The 19,344-nt window shown below is 43.5% G+C and overlaps 1 protein-coding gene across 6 annotated transcripts in view; it reads left to right on the top strand.

Annotated features, from left to right (window-relative positions):
* RELN (reelin) overlaps positions 1-19,344 on the top strand; it is a 736,759-nt gene that overhangs the window by 650,640 nt on the left and 66,775 nt on the right. For all 6 annotated transcript variants that reach the window (XM_068276234.1, XM_068276231.1, XM_068276232.1 and 3 more), the window contains 3 exons: positions 540-680; positions 5,531-5,708; positions 10,354-10,547. In XM_068276234.1, the coding sequence (XP_068132335.1) occupies positions 540-680; positions 5,531-5,708; positions 10,354-10,547 (513 nt within the window). The remainder of the gene's footprint in view (positions 1-539; positions 681-5,530; positions 5,709-10,353; positions 10,548-19,344) is intronic.

Here is a 19,344-nt window from a genome sequence, read left to right as displayed (position 1 = left end):
TAGAGGGTCAAAGTTGACCCTCAGGTGCATTATGGGGCGAACCGAACTTCTTCCGCAAAAGGTTCGCGTGCGGTACCCGCACGCGAACCACCTAAGTTCGCGCGAACCCCGTTCGCCGGCGAACCGTTCGGCCCAACTCTAGTTACTTACAACAGAATGTGACAGGTAGAAAAATAGCAAAGGTGCACTTGTGTGTGAATCTCTTAAAAGGTGTTTTGTAAATTAAATAGCAATTAGCTGCTCCTTTATAAAACAGTACAATATGTTTGACAAAGTATAAGAAGTGAATGTTCTAATTTTAGGAACAGTCAAGAATTTGAAGCCACAATTTAAAAAAATACTGCATTTTACTAGACAGTATTCAAAAGCAGGATTATCATGTAAATATAATTTTGTACCAAGCTATTTAAATCCACATTTATTAAACCCTTAATAAAATATAGAGAGTAAAGGAATTATTTGGAGGTAATTGATAATAAAAGTATATATTCCTGAAAAATGTTGCATTAATGTAATTGAATAATGTTTGTTTTTCAAAGATCCCACGCTACTCGATTCCGCTGGAATCAGCCATCGCCTTTTGACAAGCAGCAAACCTGGGCAATTGACAACATTTACATTGGCGATGGATGTATTGATATGTGCAGTGGCCATGGTCGATGTTTACAAAGCAACTGTGTGTGAGTACATATTGTGTATTACACTTCACTAAAGCATACTTTCTCTATGTTATGATATAATAAATTCAGCATGTTAAAGCTTGAAATATCTTGTAAAGCAAGCAAAAGTGGTGGTGTAATCTGGAGGATACAAGTGGGCTTCACTGTTGAATGAATTGGTACAGACACTGCCATTTCTCTTAGGCCAGAGATCATACACAGGGCATGAAATGTAAATTCATCTTATATACAGATACTGTAATCAGCAGAAATTAGGAATCCAGAATTAGAACTATAGAAAGTCTGGCTATTTTCTGTTTTTCAGCTTGTTCCACTGTTTCCAGTTAGGAGGAGGTCAATATCCATGAGATGGGGCAACAACAATATAATATAAATTTCTGGGGCTTCCTCCAGCCCCCTCCGACCTGATCGCTCCCACTCCGTCTTCTGACTTACTGTTCTTTTGCAATTGGTCCCCGAAAGTCTTCCTGTCTGGGGCCAACTGCGCATGCCCGGCCTGGCTGGGCGTGCACTCCCGCTGCGTTCACATAGCCTGGAGCTTTCTGAGCAGAACCCTCCCAGTAACGGTAACGAGAAGGTGGAGTGCGCCTGGCCTGACTACGCATGCACCGGCTGGAGGATATTTTAGGGCCAGTTGCGGGCAAAGGAGAAGTCGACTGAGGATGACGAGGGAGAGATGAGGCAGGAGGAGGCGAGAGGAAGCCCCAGGTATGTATACATTTTTTAAGGGGCCCCAGCTCAGGTACACTTTAATAGTTTATGTACATGCTCAGTAAATGTAGGATCATTTAAAGCCTCATACACATGCTAGATTAAACTAGGCAGAAGCGGTCCTTATCAAGCATGTATACGGGAGACCAGACCCTGGGTCTGGCACAAAATTCATTGTCAGTTTAGTCATATGACCAGCACAGTGTGAATGAGTACAGCTAAAATCACGTTATCATTCTGATTAAATTGTAAGCGCAGACAGATTGCTATAAAAAGGTGGCCGATGCACATCAATCGTTTTCCTAGGCTAGCAATGGTTACTTCCAAAGAAAAGCATACAGCCATCAATGCCTTGTATCATATGCTGAGAATACTAAATACAGTGAAGGAACCATTTACCAGATCATCAAGAACTTCAAGGTGAGAGGGTTCAGTTGTGATGAGGAACATTCAAGTCTCTCCTGCAAGCACCAGGATGGTGTTGCCACTAGTACAGAGATTGTTCAATATTGGCTGCAGGTGAGTGTAAAGCAGGCCATACACTGGCTCGATTCACGGCCGTTTCGACAGCAGATCCGATCCTGGGATCGGATCTGCTGCCAATCGCTTGCGCTAAACGCACCCGCCGATCCGATTCCCTCCCGAAATCGGATCGGACCGTCGATCGCGCCGTGCGGGAAATTACCCTCGATCGCCCGGCGGTAGGAGCGCGTCGCTTGCGGCGTACGATTCGGGCCCGATCCGAGCAGGTATACATTACCTGAAGCTGGCTCCGGGGTCCTCTTCTCCTCGCTGCACCGCATTTCCGCATCTCCCAGTGTACGCTTATACTTCCTGTGTCACTCCGGTGACCAGGAAGTTGAAATAGAGGGCGCTCTATTTGAACTTCCTGGTCACGGAGTAACACAGGAAGCGCTGGGATGGAGCAAGAACAGCGGTGCGGTGCAGTGCGGAGAAGACGCCCGGGAGCCAGCCTCAGGTAATGTATACGGGGGGGGGACAGGCGGCAGGAGCAGCTGAACAGATTGTGATCGGTTTCAGGCTGAAATCGATTCACAATCTGTTTGCAGTAAAGGCAGCCATACGATCCCTATCTGATCAGATTCGATCAGATAGGGATCTGTCAGCTGGTCGATCTAATGGCACATCGACCAGTGTATGGCCACCTTAAAGGTCGCCATACACTTATAGATTTGCAGCAGATTCGACCATCAGATAGATTTCTGGCAGATGCCTGTCAAGTCGAATCTGACAGGAATCTATCTGATGTGTGCCACACAATAGGAACAGATTTCCAATAGATTTCAGAATGAAATCTATTGAAAATCAATCTAAATGCATTACTGGACCATTGGATCCAATGCAACTCTATGGGCCATCGATCTGCTGCTGGCCATCCTGTCAGATAGAGAAAATCGATCAAAATCGGCTGCAAATCGATCGAATTTAATAGAATCGATTTCTGATCGATCGATTCTATAGAAGCGATCGATGGCTGAAATCGACCAGTGTATGGGCCCCTTAAGTGTAAGTGCATATGCACTCACTGCAAGGCAAGAAAGAGAAGGGGAATGCTGAGTCCTGTGTCGTGCTAACAGTGACGCATTTTGAGACAATGCATGCATTTGAATTGCTCATTCAATGAAGTGGGCTCATTTACAATCTTGCCCTAGAACATTACCATCAATATGGAATGGTATAAAAATGTCTTTCAAAATCAACATTTCCCAATCTGCTAGGTACAGTTTGTTGGTGTTTTGTGCCCAATGTAGTGATGATCTGTGCATTTTCCAGCATATTGGAGCATTATGTCACAGGGCAAAAGCTCCACAATCATAACATTGAACCCATGGCCAGAAAGCTCCCCAGGTCTCAATCACCTTGTGAACCTGTCATCAATCCTCAAAAGCAGGTGGACAAGCAGAAGCCTACAAATTGTGATCAGCTCCAAATACTAACAAGGCAAGAATGGCTTAGCATCAGTCACAGTTTGGCACAGACTCTGTATTGCAGAGGTTATGAAGAAAATTGCCAAAACTGTACTCTGCATACAAATTAAGTACTGGACAATAAAAGCCTCAGAATATATGAAATGTTTATAATTGTCCTTCAGTATGCCATAGCATCTAAAAATTCTGAAGCAGCAAAGTGTGCAAAAGACATTTGTGTCACTGACAAAACTTTTAGCCACTGCTGTACAATCATGTCTCTCAGTCTGTGGTCAGTTTTGGTGCCTAGCTAACCCTGTAATGCATGCAACACAATTTTAAAATTATAGATTATGATGACAATTACTGTATGTGTATACTATTATCTAAGAGAATAAGTGCTTTGTATTATTTATTATAGTTGACCTGTTTATAAAAGACATTACATTTAGGTTGTAGGATAATACTACAAAGCAGCTGATCTTCCAACATATTCCTGAAGCACTTTCGCAAATCATATTAATGTCTTCTTTACTTTGTGTTGTAGAATACGACTGGCATTTTAGTCACAATATCTCCATTAGCATAATAAAGCAGGCACCATCATAATCCCATAGCATCATGTATAATAGGTAATAAACAGTGGAGTGAACTACAGGTGTGAACCATGAAATCATCTAAGTATAGACATCAGGGTTGCACTGAATTATAGGACATTCTGTAGCTATAATTCACATGCCCTATTGTACACTATTTATTTATTATATGTACACTATTACACTGCATATCCAAGTTTATAATTAGCGTACAAAGGTTTGTTTTGTTTTCTAGCTTCCACTAAGCTGTATGAAATATGTCTATGAGGGGCCTAAAGTTCATCAGTGTTAAACAGGTCTTTGCTATATTATGCATAGTTTTCACTGCAACCTGCCTGCTTTACCTATGGGAGACAAATAAAGGTTAAAAAGGGTATTTTTTCGTTTTGGATAGTGTGGTAAAGCATTAAAGCAAATCTGAAGTGAAAAAAACCTTATGAGATAGGGCCTGTTCACACTATATGCGTTCCTAGCCGTTTTCAGGGAACGCGTACTGGTACCAAAAACGCATAGAAACGGCTCCTAATGCTTTTGAATGGGCTAGTTCACATGTATGCGTATGAGACGCATACGTTTCTCATCCGCATTGCTGCACGCAGTTCTGTGCGATACGCATAGAAACGGACGCAATGAAAGTCTATGGACGCGTATCAAAAACGCGTACTATTGCGTTTTTAGCGTCCGTTTTCCTCTGCGGTTCCCATAATTCTTTTTTTCCCCTGGGTCACGTGTTTGTGCAAAACGCAATAGAAAACGCATTCAAACGCAAGAAAAACGCATGCGTTTTTCAACTTGCGTTTCTTTGAATTTATACGCGTTCTACAAACGCAGCAAGTATGAACAGGCCCATAATGAATTGTTTGTGTAATACAGATAACAAATTGAACATTAGTAGTAAAGAAAAAAGTCTTATGTTGTTCTGAGTGCCATTAAAAACGATGAGTGTAAAAAGACATTAGTGGGTCCTTCAGCACAACTTATTATTAGGCAAACCTTCTGCCAAAGAAAGAAATAGGGCGCCGTTCACACTGCAAGCGTGTCCATTCAGGAACGCGTGCAGGAGGCCGACACACAGGACATCAGAAAGTACATAGACTGCACTGTCTGATGTTCACACTGCATGCGTTCCGGACCAGTGCGGTGCGGATGGCGTGCGTTCGTACGCGTTGTGTTCCGAACGCACGGCCATCCGCGTTATATAACGTTAACATAGCCTACGGCCCACATTATAAAAAACGCAGATAGCCGTGCGTTCGTAACGCAACACTTTTGAACGCAGGTCATTCGCGTTTGTATGCATTACGTGGCTGATCCCATTCACTGAAGTGAATGGGTCAGCCACGCGTTTTGGCAAAAAATGCGTGCAGCATGCGTTCCCAGACTGCACTGGTCCAGAACGCATGCAGTGTGAACATCAGACAGTGCAGTCTATGCACTTTCTGATGTCCTGCGTGTAGGCCTCTTGCACGCGTTCCCGAAATGCGGATGGACACGCGTGCAGTGTGAATGGGGTCTAAGACTTTAACAACTGTACAGTATTTGTATTGTAAACAAATGATATTGTGCATAGTAAAATGATGATCAGTAATAGTAGTTATGTATGTCTTGTTTATAGATGTGATGACTACTGGGGTGGGATTTATTGTGATGAGCCAGAAATTTCACTGCCAACTCAACTAAAGGACACATTTAATCGGGCCCCAGCTAGTCAAAACTGGCTGACTGTAAATGGCGGGAAGTTGAGCAGTGTCTGTGGTGCTGTGGCTTCTGGAATGGCTCTTCACTTCAGTGGTGTGAGTATCAGTAATTGTAGCTGTTTTTTTTTTTTACTTTAACTGTGTCAGTGTTATTACATATTTTCTACACTGGATAGAACAAAAATAACAAAAAATATAACATAACCAGTGGGCTGATTTTTCAAGTCAAACCTAAACAAAAACCACCTTCATATACTGCCATATATCTGACTCCTCCCAGGTAAATAGAAACAGGTTTACCCAAAATTATTGAAATGCATTTAGCATTAAATGTTAATCTGAAATAAAAGTCTGATGAAGTATTTAATTTCAAATATTTTTTTTTAAATCTATTTTTTCTTTGTTTTACCTACACTCTTTTATTTCAGTCTTTTTTGTTATTTCTCCTTTATTACATCTTTCTTTATTTCTCTGTATGGTTTTGTGAAGTGTACTGAGTTAAAGTGGACCCAAATTAAAAATACAAGATTTCAGAAATAAAATCTATTTTCTACATTATAATAATAAATAGCAGCCTTTTTTCAGCTGCATGATGACAAATATAAAATATTTTACATTTATTGGAGAAACCCCTCACCTCCTTTCATATTGCCGGGACAGAATCCGGCAAACTGGTGGAATAGGTGGTGTCTGGCAAAGGAGGAATTGCTAATGGCTGCCACCTGTATAACCCTAGTTATGAAAAGAGAAGGGTGAAAAGCATGCACTGAAATGCTCATAGGCTTGAAGGAGTGCTTATTTATCTTTGTATGTGTCAGAGTGGTGCAACTAAATATTTTGAATTAAAAAAATTGTTTGGTTTTGTCCACTTTAAGAGCTCTGGGAGGCCTGGGTTTGAATCTTGGCTCTATCTGTTCAATAAGCCAGCACCTATTCACTGAGGAGACCTTGGGTAAGACTCCTGAACACTGCTACTGCCTATAGAGCATGTCCTAGTGGCTGCAGCTCGGTGCTTTGAGTCCGCCAGGAGAAAAGCGCAATATGAATGTTCTCTGTCTATCTGTGAAGTGACATCTTACTCATTCTATTTTCTCCCATTATTTATATGTATACTTCTGTCATATGTTTCCCATCTGTTTGGTTTATAGTAAATAACAGTACCAACACACATGGTTCTTAACATTGGGACACTTTCCGGTGGATGGGGCAGTAAAATCTCTCTCCTTGCAAAGTCATTAAACTGAGGACAAGAGGCTCTTCCCCACCTCCAGCGCGAAGGAGGAGCTTTTGGAAATACAGTGAGGGGACTTATAATACTGTCTGGTAGCCTCCTTAATAAGTGAAGGACCAAACTGTCACTCTCACTCGCTCTTTTGAGCAACCAAACTCTCACTCTCTTTGAATAAGTAAATCCCTTACATATTCTCTCAAGTGGTTAAAAAGTTACACTCACACCAATAAAGGAGTATTTGTAGTTAAATAAAACATCCCTGGTTTAAAAAAAAATGTAAATCCTTAAAAAAAAATCAGATTTGTAAAACTGAGAATACATGTTGTTATTTGTACATTTGTACCAGATTAAAATGCACTATACATTCTATTAGGCCCAGATTTACATCACTGGAGCCTGTAGGCACAGATGTCCTGGCACACTAGACTTCGCCCAACATGAACCTACAAACGCCCGCCGAACCGCACTGCAAGTGTGCTGGCTGTCCCAGCAGCCACTTCTCCCTTACTTTACTTGCCTATCTACAGCTACAGGTGCCCCTTAGTATTAAGTAGACAAAGCTATCCTCGGTATTAAGCAGCTAGAGATGCCTCCAAGTATTTGGTAGGTAGAGGTGGCCCTGACTAAAGAAAGATCTGGTCAGTGGAGACCTGGGTGAGTAACCTCTCTTTTCCGCTTGGGATCCTGCATAGGGAAGGAGGGTGGCACTCAGGGAGGGGAATGAGTCGCCTTTTCATCATCACATGCCTACAGTGCCTTATGGTAAATCCGGCCCTGCATTCTATTTTACTACATAGCTGTCACTTACAGTAGCTAGTAAAAATCTGACATACCGGTCATTTGAAATAGCCCATCTCCTGGGAGAGTCTCAGTATTTTCTTATTCTTTTCAAAAACCCTGCCTGGATAGGACCTTTATAATGGTGCCAGAAAGCTAGTCTCCTCCTGTGGCATGTGGCACGCTATACTGGCAGTTGGAGTGCACCACTGCCATCCAGGGAGAGCTTTTGAAGTAATTCCTGAGAATCCCCTGTACAGATCCATCCCTGTACAGAGATGGATTACTCCAAAATCTGTCAGATCTGTCACATTTCTACTGTCTAATATAAGTAACAGAAACATAGGAAAAAGGTAATGTATAGTTCATTTTACTCTGGGGTAATGCATGTATATTTTACATTTTACACATTTTCATAATAGTGGTGCTTTAAAATCAGTCTATTTTCCCATAGTGTTTTCTTCTTTCTTTATTTGTTCTTTGTTCTTCTGCAGCCTCCCTAGCCTCCCTTATATTAACACCTCCTCCTGGTTAACAAGAATTGGGGAAGAATTCTTTGCCTTTAAAAAAAAGTACTTTGCAGGGGAAAGGAGGGAATATTAAGATACCCCTCCTCTCCGCCCCATTAAAAGGTACCCGATCATGTCAGAGCCCCACTACTTCCACTCTCCTGGATTTCAAAACCACACAGTTGATTAAAGAGTTCATAAAGCTTGCTGATGGACACTACTTGTTTTTTAAACATTTTTCTCATTCTTTTTTTTTTTTAATACTTTTTACATGTATACATGAGTGAACACTGCATGAGTAAGCACTGCACCGCACCAAGCATTTGCACCGTGGACTAAGTTGAAGGAATTCCATCTGCAGTCTATTGACTAAGGACCCGTTTCCACTTGTGACGCACACATCTGCAAGACGCGCAGCGTCACTTCCGGGTCTGCGGGTACGCAGACAAATCCCATCAGCCGCGCCATGCACAGCTATGGGATTCGCAGCCTCCCGCACCATTTCGGATAAAAATGTCAGTTGAATCACTATTGCAAGCGATTCAGCCAGCGGCGCCATTGTACCCTATGGCAGAGTTTCCCTGCGTGATTTGCCTGCGGGGAAACTCTGCGGATTCGGTGCGGAAATCACGCCAGTGGAAACGGGCCCTTAGAGAATCAGCCTCTATGAGTGCAATTTTGAAAAAATAGTACAAATTAAGCATTATGAATCCTAGTTGACTGTATGGTTTTATCAGGTGTGAGATTCTGTCATCTAAGAGGGTGATGTAAAAAATGTCAATCTCCTTATTCCTCACACTGCAGGTTTCCTGAAAGCAAGATTCTTATTATATTTTGTTACAGCTTCAGGAACCTTAAAGAGGAATATAACCCTGCATTTCATGTTTGCTCTAAAACATTATTTACAGCATATTAAATGCAACCAGCAATATTTTTTTTTTTTACTAGACCAGCATTCGAAGGGTTACACACAGGCCTTGAAAGTTCAGTGCAGAGAAACGCATCCAAAGTTGTAGATCAGTGGTCCTCAAACTAAGGTCCGCGGGCCGAATGTGACCCCCTGAGGCTTTTTAACCGGCCCCCTACACACAAAATGTATTACTTATAAATGCGGTCAGCTACAGCTTTAAATATTGGTGTTCCGCATATAGAATAGCAGTGCCGGCACCACCCTTTCACATGGAAGCCAGAAAGCAGAAATTTGCTGGTTTCCAATCAAATTCCACATGACACTGCTGTCCAATTGGACTGCAGGTTTTCACCTGGGTATGCTTCACTGTCTGGCCCGCAAAGACTTCTACATCCAGTGGCGTAGCTAAGGAGCTCTGGGCTGCAGTGCAAGTTTTACATTGCACTCCCCTAAGCACTCTATACATAACAATTGATATGTCACACTAAAACCTGCCAATGGCAACTACAGTTTCAGAGGTGCAAGAAGGAAATGGGGAGCAGTTTGTTAATAATTACCACTATTTAAAGTATCTATAGACGTGATTATTATGAGCACAGGACCAATAGAGAACTGATACTGCAGTTGAGGGAGGGCCCCTCTGGCCAAAGGGCCCTGGTGCGGTTGCTACCTCTGCACCCCCTATTGCTACGCCCCTGTCTACATCATTTTATGTTTACTCCGGCCCCCCAAGCAGTCTGAAGTATGTTGACCCGGCCCTAGACTTAAAACGTTTGGGGACCCCTGTTGTAGATTATGTTATCTTGTGTCTACTTAAATGTATCAAGTGAGGAATGTGACACATTCTCTGACTGTGGGGAAGCAGCTCCACACGGACAGAGAGTCAAAGCATGTCTGCTTTCACTACATAATAAATAAAACCAGTTATTAATAAAATGCAAAGTCAGCTCACAAAGCAAAAAACTGTACTTTTGGGAACCTATAATATCTAAATGAATAATAATACTAATGCACAAATGCAAATATAATAATTTATATGCCACAAAAGTATGGCATATAAAAAGTAGGAAAACATGTTTTTATTGAATATTATGTCAGGGTTTTAAACTGCTTTAAGTGTAATTACAATGGAAATCATTAGGTGGTAAAACCTTTTCACTTTCTTTCATGCAAAATGTTGTTTTTCTAAAACAAGAGGTATTTGCAGTATGAGGCTCTTAGCGCACTAATACATAAATAAATATTGTGCATGTCACAGTATTTGACATTTTTTTTTTTTTTATTAGCCATCACAGTGTTTCTTTTTTTCTACAGGGCTGTAGCCGCCTTTTGGTCACTGTGGATCTGAACCTTACTAGTGCTGAGTTTATTCAGTTTTATTTCATGTATGGCTGTCTGATAACACCGCACAGTCGGAATCAAGGTGTGTTGTTGGAGTACTCGGGGAACGGAGGCATCACCTGGAACCTACTAATGGAAATTTTCTATGACCAATACAGCAAGCCAGGGTATGTATTACTATCAGAAACACTTTAATAGTGCCAGTGGATGTCAAAAATAATCTACAATTACAACAGTGCCCTCTCTTCAAATAAGGCATTTAAGACAATGGTGGTTTACTATTATTATGCATTTATATACACAGTTGAAGTCAAAAGTTTGCATGCAATTAGGGTGCATTAGGGTGAACAGCAACCACCAGTAAGGGCCCTCTCCCACACCCAGTTAAGGGTGGCTCCAAGTCTCTTGCTTGTCAGTACTTGTCTTTAATGGTTACCCAGTTTTATGAGTATCAGTCTTTCTCATATATTTTTATACCCTGATACTCATATACTACAATGTACAGACTTTTATTCTCTGCCCCTTTTTCTTTGATTTTTCCTCGTGCTACAGTGGTCTTTGCTACATGCTTATTTTAAACTTTAAAGCAGTAATACACTCTTTAACAAAAAACTAAAAAAATAACAAAAAACATTGCTGAGAGGTTCCCCTAGACTTTGTAAAGGAACCCTTGGCCAGTGAGTGTGAGGATCCACCCCATGGCAAGTCCCACAACCGGCCCACATATGATATTCAACTTTGTGTCTCACATAAAGCACTGTGTTCTAATTGTTTAGGTACAAAGGGTTTTCCTATAACATACAACCATGGAAGCCAAAAAAATAGAATCAGGGGCTTATGTTGCTATTTGGCTACTCCTTTAATTATAAGGCCTACCAGATAACCACCTCCAGAAAGATGCATAATTTAAAGGAATATTTCACAGAAAGGGTTAAAAATTAAGAAAATATGCCAACTATAAAATACATTTATGAAATGCATGTGCTTGTTTTTAAAATACATTATATTTATGTTCTCAGAAGTAAATCCAACATCAGTTACAGCTGAAATCCATGTGTGTTATCCTTCATCTGTGTTCTTCTTGCTTTTCTTGCTTGACTGACAAGCCCTCAACCTGATATCTGCACTTGCCATATTTCTGCTGTTACATGAGAGAACCCTGAAACTGGCTTTTTTGATTTTCCCACTTAGAATACATATTGATCTTTTGATCTGAACAAATACATCTAGAGATCAAGAGCCTGAAATGCCAATATTCCAGCATTTGAGGTTCCACAGCAAGACAAAAAGAAAAGTTTTAGAGTCCCAAATAGTATAATACTGTTGATTGGTATTAGTAGCAATGAAGTGAGCTACCTCGTGCCATAAATGCACTGAGCTTCTCCCAAGCAATCAGCTCCGCTACTCACAAGAAAGGTCACACTCTGGACCTTATATTCCATACTGGTCTGTTAATAGCCAGTGTAGAAATTAATTCTGTTGTCTGGTCAGACCACCACACTATCCACTTCTCCCTTTCAATACCAGCTATCAGAAAACAGTTCAAGATCCAAATAAAATATTGCCACTTAAAAGGGCTAACACTGCAAACTATTCGAGATAACCTCTGCTTTGACAAATTGACAAACTCCAGCTTGGACCCTGATACTCTGGTGTTTAAATACAACAAATGTGTGTCATCCACCTTTGAAACCATTGCTCCTCTGTGCACCAAACATCTTACTCCACACCATCATGCACAGTGGTTTGATAACTCTATAAAAGAGCTGAAAAGACTTCTGTCCCCAGAAGACAAACATGCCTGAATCCTCCACTTGAACAACTACCAAAAGGTAATCACTGAGAGAAAGTCGTCCTCTCTATCGCATGAGATTGCAAATGCAGTTAACAAACCAGCCCAACTATTCCGCACAGTGGAAAAACTCTGTAACCCGGCATGCCAAAAAATAAATATCCAGTCTTCAAAAGACCTCTGTGACCAATTTGCCCATTTCTTCTCAGACAAAGTCTGTGCTATACGGTCCGCCATCCAACTTACAGCATCTGAGCCTAATATAGCGCAAAAGACCATTAGCAGAGAAAAAACGTAACACTTTGGTCAAACTTCAAGGAAATTGATGAAGAAGTCACATCAAGTATCCCCCTTCACCTCCGCCCAAACCACCTGTGACCTGGACCCTGGCCCAACACAGTTCATGTTGAAATGCCCCGACCTGTTTATACCGATATTCCTCAAAATTGTAAACTGTTCTGTACAATCATGAATTTTTCCTGCTTTACTGAAGAAAGCAATCATCAGACCTCTCCTCAAAAAAACCTTCCCTGGACCCAGATGCAATGAGCAGCTACAGACCTGTCTCTAACCTTCCCTTTCTGGAGAAGGTCATTGAAAAAGCTGTATACCTCCAGCTAGACGCAAAAATCGTACAGAACAACATTTATGACCCATTCCAGTCTGGCTTCATGAAACATCACAGCACTGAAACTGCTCTCATCCAAATCTGCAACCACCCACTCAAGGCAAGAGACAGAGGAGAGTGCTCCATCCTGATACTGCTAGACCTTTCTGCAGCCTTTGATACAGTTGACCATGACATCTTGATAAGCAGGCTACAGGAATACTGCGGCATTAATGGTATAGTTCTCCAATGGTTCCGATCCTTTTTGAGTGGCAGAACCCAAAAAGTGTCTATGGGGCCCTTCCTGTCCACCTCCATACCACTTAAGTATGGGGTGCCCCAGAGCTCAATCCTTTCCCCTACTTTACACAATCTACAGGTAGTCCCCAGTTTACGCCCGACTTACGAACGAGCCGCCGATACGAACAGCCGCTGACCTGCTTTGATGACGTCACGCAACCGGGGACTACCTCTTCTGCTGCCGTTTTTAAGCAGATTAGGCGCAGCGGAAGGCAGATAGGGGACATCTTACCTGTTCCACGGTGGTGTAAGGTCCCAGCGTGCTGCCCGGAAGCTGCGCAGCCCGTCCTCTCTCTTCGTTCACTGTCCCCCCGGCGGCTTTACATGCGTCGCATAATGACGCAATCAGGGAAAGCCCCCTAGTGGCGGCGCCTCCTGATGCGTCATTATGCGACGCATGAGAAGCCTCCAGGGGGACACTGAACGAAGAGAGAGGACGGGCCGCGCAGCTTCCGGGCAGCACGCTGGGAACTTACACCACTGTGGAACAAGTGAGATGTCCCCTATCTGCCTTCCGCTGCGCCTACTCTGCTTATAGAATGGGGGCAAAGGTGGCTGGCACAGCGTCCTGACTTAAGGTCGGATTCAGGTTAAGAACTTCAGTTGAAAATTACTTCACAGGCCCAACCACGAGGCACATGATGGACAAGATGGCAGAGTCCTCTGCGAAACAGACTCTCAAACAGACAGAGGCTGCTAGTTCTAAAAACCTGGAGGAGATTTGGTAATTCCTCAGAAGCCTCCCTACAAAACAAGGCATGGAAAGACAAATGGAACAACTCCAACATATGACCAAGTCCGAGATAGCGTATCTGCGCACTGACCTTGCCGCCATTTCTGACAGAGTGACAGGCGCTGAAAAAGACATCAAAGACCTTCAGTCGGAGCTCCGCAAGTTGAAAGAAGCCTGGGAAAAGCAGACGGGCCTGCAGACTCTCTTTAGATCCCAAATAGAAGATCTTCCAAACCGTAGCCGGCAGAACAATACCCGTCTAAGAGGCCTACCGGAAGCCACCAGATCCGAAGACCTGATCCATACTGTTAGAGCGATCTTTGAGCGACTGCTGGAACATCCTCAGCCCACTCCAATTAAGGTGGATAGAGTTCACAGAGCTCTCCGCCCGACACCACAGGGATCAGCACCACCACGCGACTTCATCTGCAGAGTACACCACTTTGAGGTAAAAAATAAAATAATGGCGGCTGCACGCAGACACGGGCCGATCAACTTTGACGGAGCATCTATCACACTCTATCAGGACCTGGCACCCTTTACCCTAGTGCAGCGTTTCCCAACCTATGTGCCGTGACACATTCATGTGTCGCGGCAGTCTCGGGGATGTGTCGCCGCTCTGCTGTCTTCCTCCCACGCTCTCTGCCTCTGCTCAGTGTAATTAGAGCAGGGCTACAAGAAAATGGCCGCCGATGTCCACAAACACGGACGACAGCGGCCATTTTGTTGTAGTCCTGCTCTAATTATACACAGAGTGGAGATAGAGCAGAGAGAGCGGGGCGCTGAAGAGACGTCATCGCTGGAATTCACGGAGCTGGGTGAGTGAGCCGCCTGCTCATACTACCTGGGGGGAACACCAAGCTCCTATGCTTGGCTACCTACACCTAACATCCTAAACTGGGGAGGCCTATGCTTAGCTAACCATACTTATGGCACCCTTCCACCCTATACTGCGTGCACCTATATACTTTTACTGCAGGCACCCATATACCTATGCTAAGGACACCTATATACCTATACTGCGGGCACCTACATACCTTTACTGGGGACACCTATGTACCTATATTACAGGCACCTACATACCTATACTGAGGGCACCTATATACCAATACTGCAGGCACCTACATACCTTTACTGGGGACACCTATATACCTATATTACAGGCACCTACATACCTATACTGATGGCACCTACATACCTATTCTGCGGGCACCTATATACCAATACTGCAGGCACCTACATACCTTTACTGGGGACACCTATATTACAGGCACCTACATACCTATACTGCGGGCACCTATATACCTATACTGCGGGCACCTATATACCTATAATGCAGGCACCTACATACCTTTACTGGGGACACCTATCTATACTGCAGTCACCTACATACCTTTACTGGGGACACCTATATACATACCTATATTACAGGCACCTACATACCTATACTGCGGGCATCTATATACCAATACTGCAGGCACCTACATACCTTTACTGGGGACACCTATATTACAGGCACCTACATACCTATACTGCGGGCACCTATATACCTATAATGCAGGCACCTACATACCTTTACTGGGGACACCTATCTATACTGCAGTCACCTACATACCTATACTGAGGGCACCTATATACCTATATTGCAGGCACCTACACCTGACTTTCTATACTACTGGGGGCACCTATGCTGTGCTACCTATATTGAGGGTACCTACACCTGACTTCCTTTACTGGAGGCAACTATACTTGGCTAACTAACTACTTATACTGAGTCTGAGGGCTTTTTTTTAATGGGGGCTGGGGGGCAAACCGTGGCTAAAATGCGCAGTGTAAATTGTCGTTGCTGTGCGATCATTCTAAATCAGGCGGGGGGGTGTGTCACGGAGATCTGAGCATTTGGCGTCATGTGTCACGACTTCGAAAACGTTGGGAACCACTGCCCTAGTGCAAAGAGCAATGCACTCCTTTCTGCAAGCCCTGAAAGAGCACAAATTCACATATAGCTGGGGCTTTCCGTTCCACTTGTTTGCAAAAAAGGATTCCTGCTCCACAACTCTATGAGCACCTTCCGAGCTGGCAGATTTCTGCAAAACACTGGGGATCGCTGAGGTAGCCCTCCCGTTTTGGGACCTGGATACTTTACTTTTAAGTCTACTGAAATTTAGAAAGCTCTGGCCTATCCAGGACTCTGCCTGGCTCGTAATGACAGTACCCTTATTTACTATCCCCATGGGCTGGAGGTCTACGACCTGGCTCTCTCTCCGAAGAAACTGGTATAAGATGCTTCTAATGAAACCCATACACACGTTGAGCAATGTCACCTTCATTGCTCCACTGACTCTGCTGAGCATGCTAAGTTCCCATTCACCATAAGATATGTTGCTCTTTAAGGTTATGCTATCTGGCAATGGCTCCTTGTTTTATAAAAAGTCATAACATAGGTGATGGCCCTTTAAGGATGTCATGCATCACTTTTGCCCTATAGCCTAGGGGCCTTCTGAGATGTTATGGTCTAGGGTAGGCCATTGCCCAGGAGATTCAGCTGTGGACGGTCGCACACGCTCCAGCACCTCCTGCAACTACAGAACTTATCATTGGGCACTGACGAACGGTTGTTTCCCATCTCATCCTGCCCTGAGTGGTAATCTGAACTTTTCCTTTACTTCCCCAGATCTCGGAACCTGCTGGGAGTGGTTTTTCCCGGTTTCTGTTTTGTGTTATCCCTTAAATATTGCATATTTCTATAAATCTCTGGCTATATACACATCTTGTTTATGGAGCTCATTACCTGTGATGTATGTTAATCCTGTTCCACCCTCAACTTTCCGTTTTCTATTTAGTTTATACTAACTTAGCTGAAATGCAGTACCCCTTTCCAATTTTGCCTGACGTTATAATGTACTTTACACTGTTTTTATTAATGTGTTCTCATGATGTGGTGTCGGCTATCTGGATTTTCTTGGGGCCCTCACGTAATATTGCATTGTAAGTGCCCGGAGTCTCTGGCTAACCCGCTGTGTTCACCCAGTTTCCCTCACATGGACGCCCCTAGGGTGACTAAAACCTTTACTGCTAAGATTATGTGGTATCTATCCTATATATGGCTCGTTAAGTGGTTGGCAATGATTGCCAACACCTTCACCTCATATACTTCTTTCCTTTCTATCTCGTCTTTATTCTTTCTCTCTTCTGTTCTTTCCTCTTCTCTGAAAGACACTCTTGACTTGTGGTTATATTGCATCTTATGTTTTGATGTCCATTAAGGTACAATCTGTCAATGCCAGGGGTTTAAATATCCTAGAGAAACGCAGAGCACTCCTACGCTCTTTACATAAACAGCGGGTTCAAGTGGCATTCCTGCAGGTGACACATTTCAAGGGCCCAACCCCTCCCAAATTAACAGATAATTATTTCACGAAAGCATATTTGAGTTCCTCCCCTGACTCTAAAACAAAAGGGGTTGCCATCCTTTTAGCTAAATCCACTGATCTGTCTCAACTGCAGGAGTGCCACGACTCAGCTGGAAGATACACTTCTACAACGTAGATTTACCTTTGGGACTCTGTACGCCCCCAACAGTGGTGAGCCGGCATTTTTGACTAGGGCACTGGAGGTGCTGGACTCTTTCTCAGAGGGCAGCGTTGTCCTAGGAGGAGACTTCAGTTTTGTGCTGGATCCCACCTTGGATAATTCTGCAGGTCGGGGCTTTCTCTCAAACAAGGCCCTTAGGCAATGCAAGACCCAATTGTCTAAAATACAGCTAATTGATGTTTGGAGAAACCAGCATCCCACCTCCAGAGATTATTCATTTTTCTCTAAATTGCACAATGTTTACACTAGAATCGACTTCATATTAGTCACCGAGAACCTTCACTCTGAGCAGATGTCGACCGAAATAGAGCAATCATTCTTGAATTTCATTTGACGCAAGAAACCTCCTAGGATTAAATACACTGCTCAGCCGCCCTAACGCGTGTTGTAGATTGGCACAGGCATACTGCTCAGAAGAGATGGATTCAGGTGGAATCAGCTCTGACATCAAATGACCTTAGCTCACTGCCTTGGACCACTCGATTTCCCCTTCTTCCTCTATAGCTGTTAAGGAGTCTCTCAGTGCCCTGGTCAAATGTTGCTCTAGCGCAGACCTCTCCCCTGGTCATCTCCTCTAATGCCAATCCTAGATAACCATTTATTTAAACCACAGTAATGCATATATCGAATGGAGAAAGCAGGGCCAGAGACTTCATCGGGGGACGGACTTGGTATACGTTGCAGCAGATTCAGGAATCTCGTGGCTGCCCCTTCCTAGACCCCAGGAGCCTACTCCAGTTCACTCACTTCCTAAGCTCAACTGGATCCCGGGAAGCCTTTTCTAGATCCCTTACACCCTTTGAGTCACTCTGCATGGGCACAGGTCCAATTAGAAAAACTCTATCTGCACTTTACCAACTTTTGTCCTCCGACGGGGCTTGGTCCCAGTCTTTGTAAGAGAAATGGGAGTCAGATCTCCAGACGTCTTTCACGGATAAGCAGTGGGATAAAATAATCTTAATCAATCACAAATCTGCTATATCTTTGAGAATCTAATTACAAAATTCTGACTCGGTGGTATCTGACACCCACCAGACTACACAAAATGTATCTCACTGCTGATCAGAAACGTTGGAGATGTCAACAACACAATGGTTCCTTGATACACATTTTCTGGCATTGCCCATCAATTAGGAGTTTCTGGTCAGAAGTCCAAATCTATATAAAAGAACTTACGGGTGCAGACCCAGTATCAGATCCTGCCTTCTATCTTCTACACCACACTGACAAACCAATAAAAAAAATCAAAAAGTCCCTCATGAAACATCTTTTGCAGGCTGCGAGAGTCTTGATCGCAGACATTGGAAGGATACTAAACCACTTTCCATCTTAGAGTGGATTTCTGAACTCAAATTCATATGCGAGATGGAATCTCTTACTGTAGCAATTCATAGAACTGATGAGCAACACTCTCGCACCTAGATGCCTTGGCACAAATTCCTAGAATCAAATAGCTTCAGATCTCTGTTGGCTGGAGCTTATTCTTAGCTAAACATAAATATACCGTATCTCCCCTGGCTTGACATCCTTTCCAACTCTGGATAAGGCACACTGGTTTCACAGCGCAAGGGTTAGAGTGTCCTATTTTCCTATTTCCTTCTCATTTTCTATTCTTCTTTCCCAGGGGCGCCTCTAGCCATGTTGTCACTCCAGGCGAGAAAATCAGTGGCGCCCCCACCCCCATGGCACCCTTCCATGAAAATAATCATAATGCGGCAACGTTTCATCAGAAAATTCGCAATGCGGGCAGTGTTTCACCAGAAAATACACGTAATGTAAGGCTGCAGAAGTGAGCTTACGGACTGTGGGCAAGTGAACTGACGTGGCGTCTATTTGACGCCGCAAGCCTATTCACCACCTGGGGACACAACATCTGGCGGGGGGTGACCGCGGTCCTCCCTGCACAGCACTCATGCCCGCCTGGTCGGCCTGGCACCC

This window comes from Hyperolius riggenbachi, chromosome 3 (assembly GCF_040937935.1).
Source record: "Hyperolius riggenbachi isolate aHypRig1 chromosome 3, aHypRig1.pri, whole genome shotgun sequence".
In the NCBI taxonomy this organism is placed as follows: Eukaryota; Metazoa; Chordata; class Amphibia; order Anura; family Hyperoliidae; genus Hyperolius; species Hyperolius riggenbachi.
Note: the sequence above shows the minus strand (reverse complement) of the source record. Positions and strands in the feature narration are given on the sequence as shown.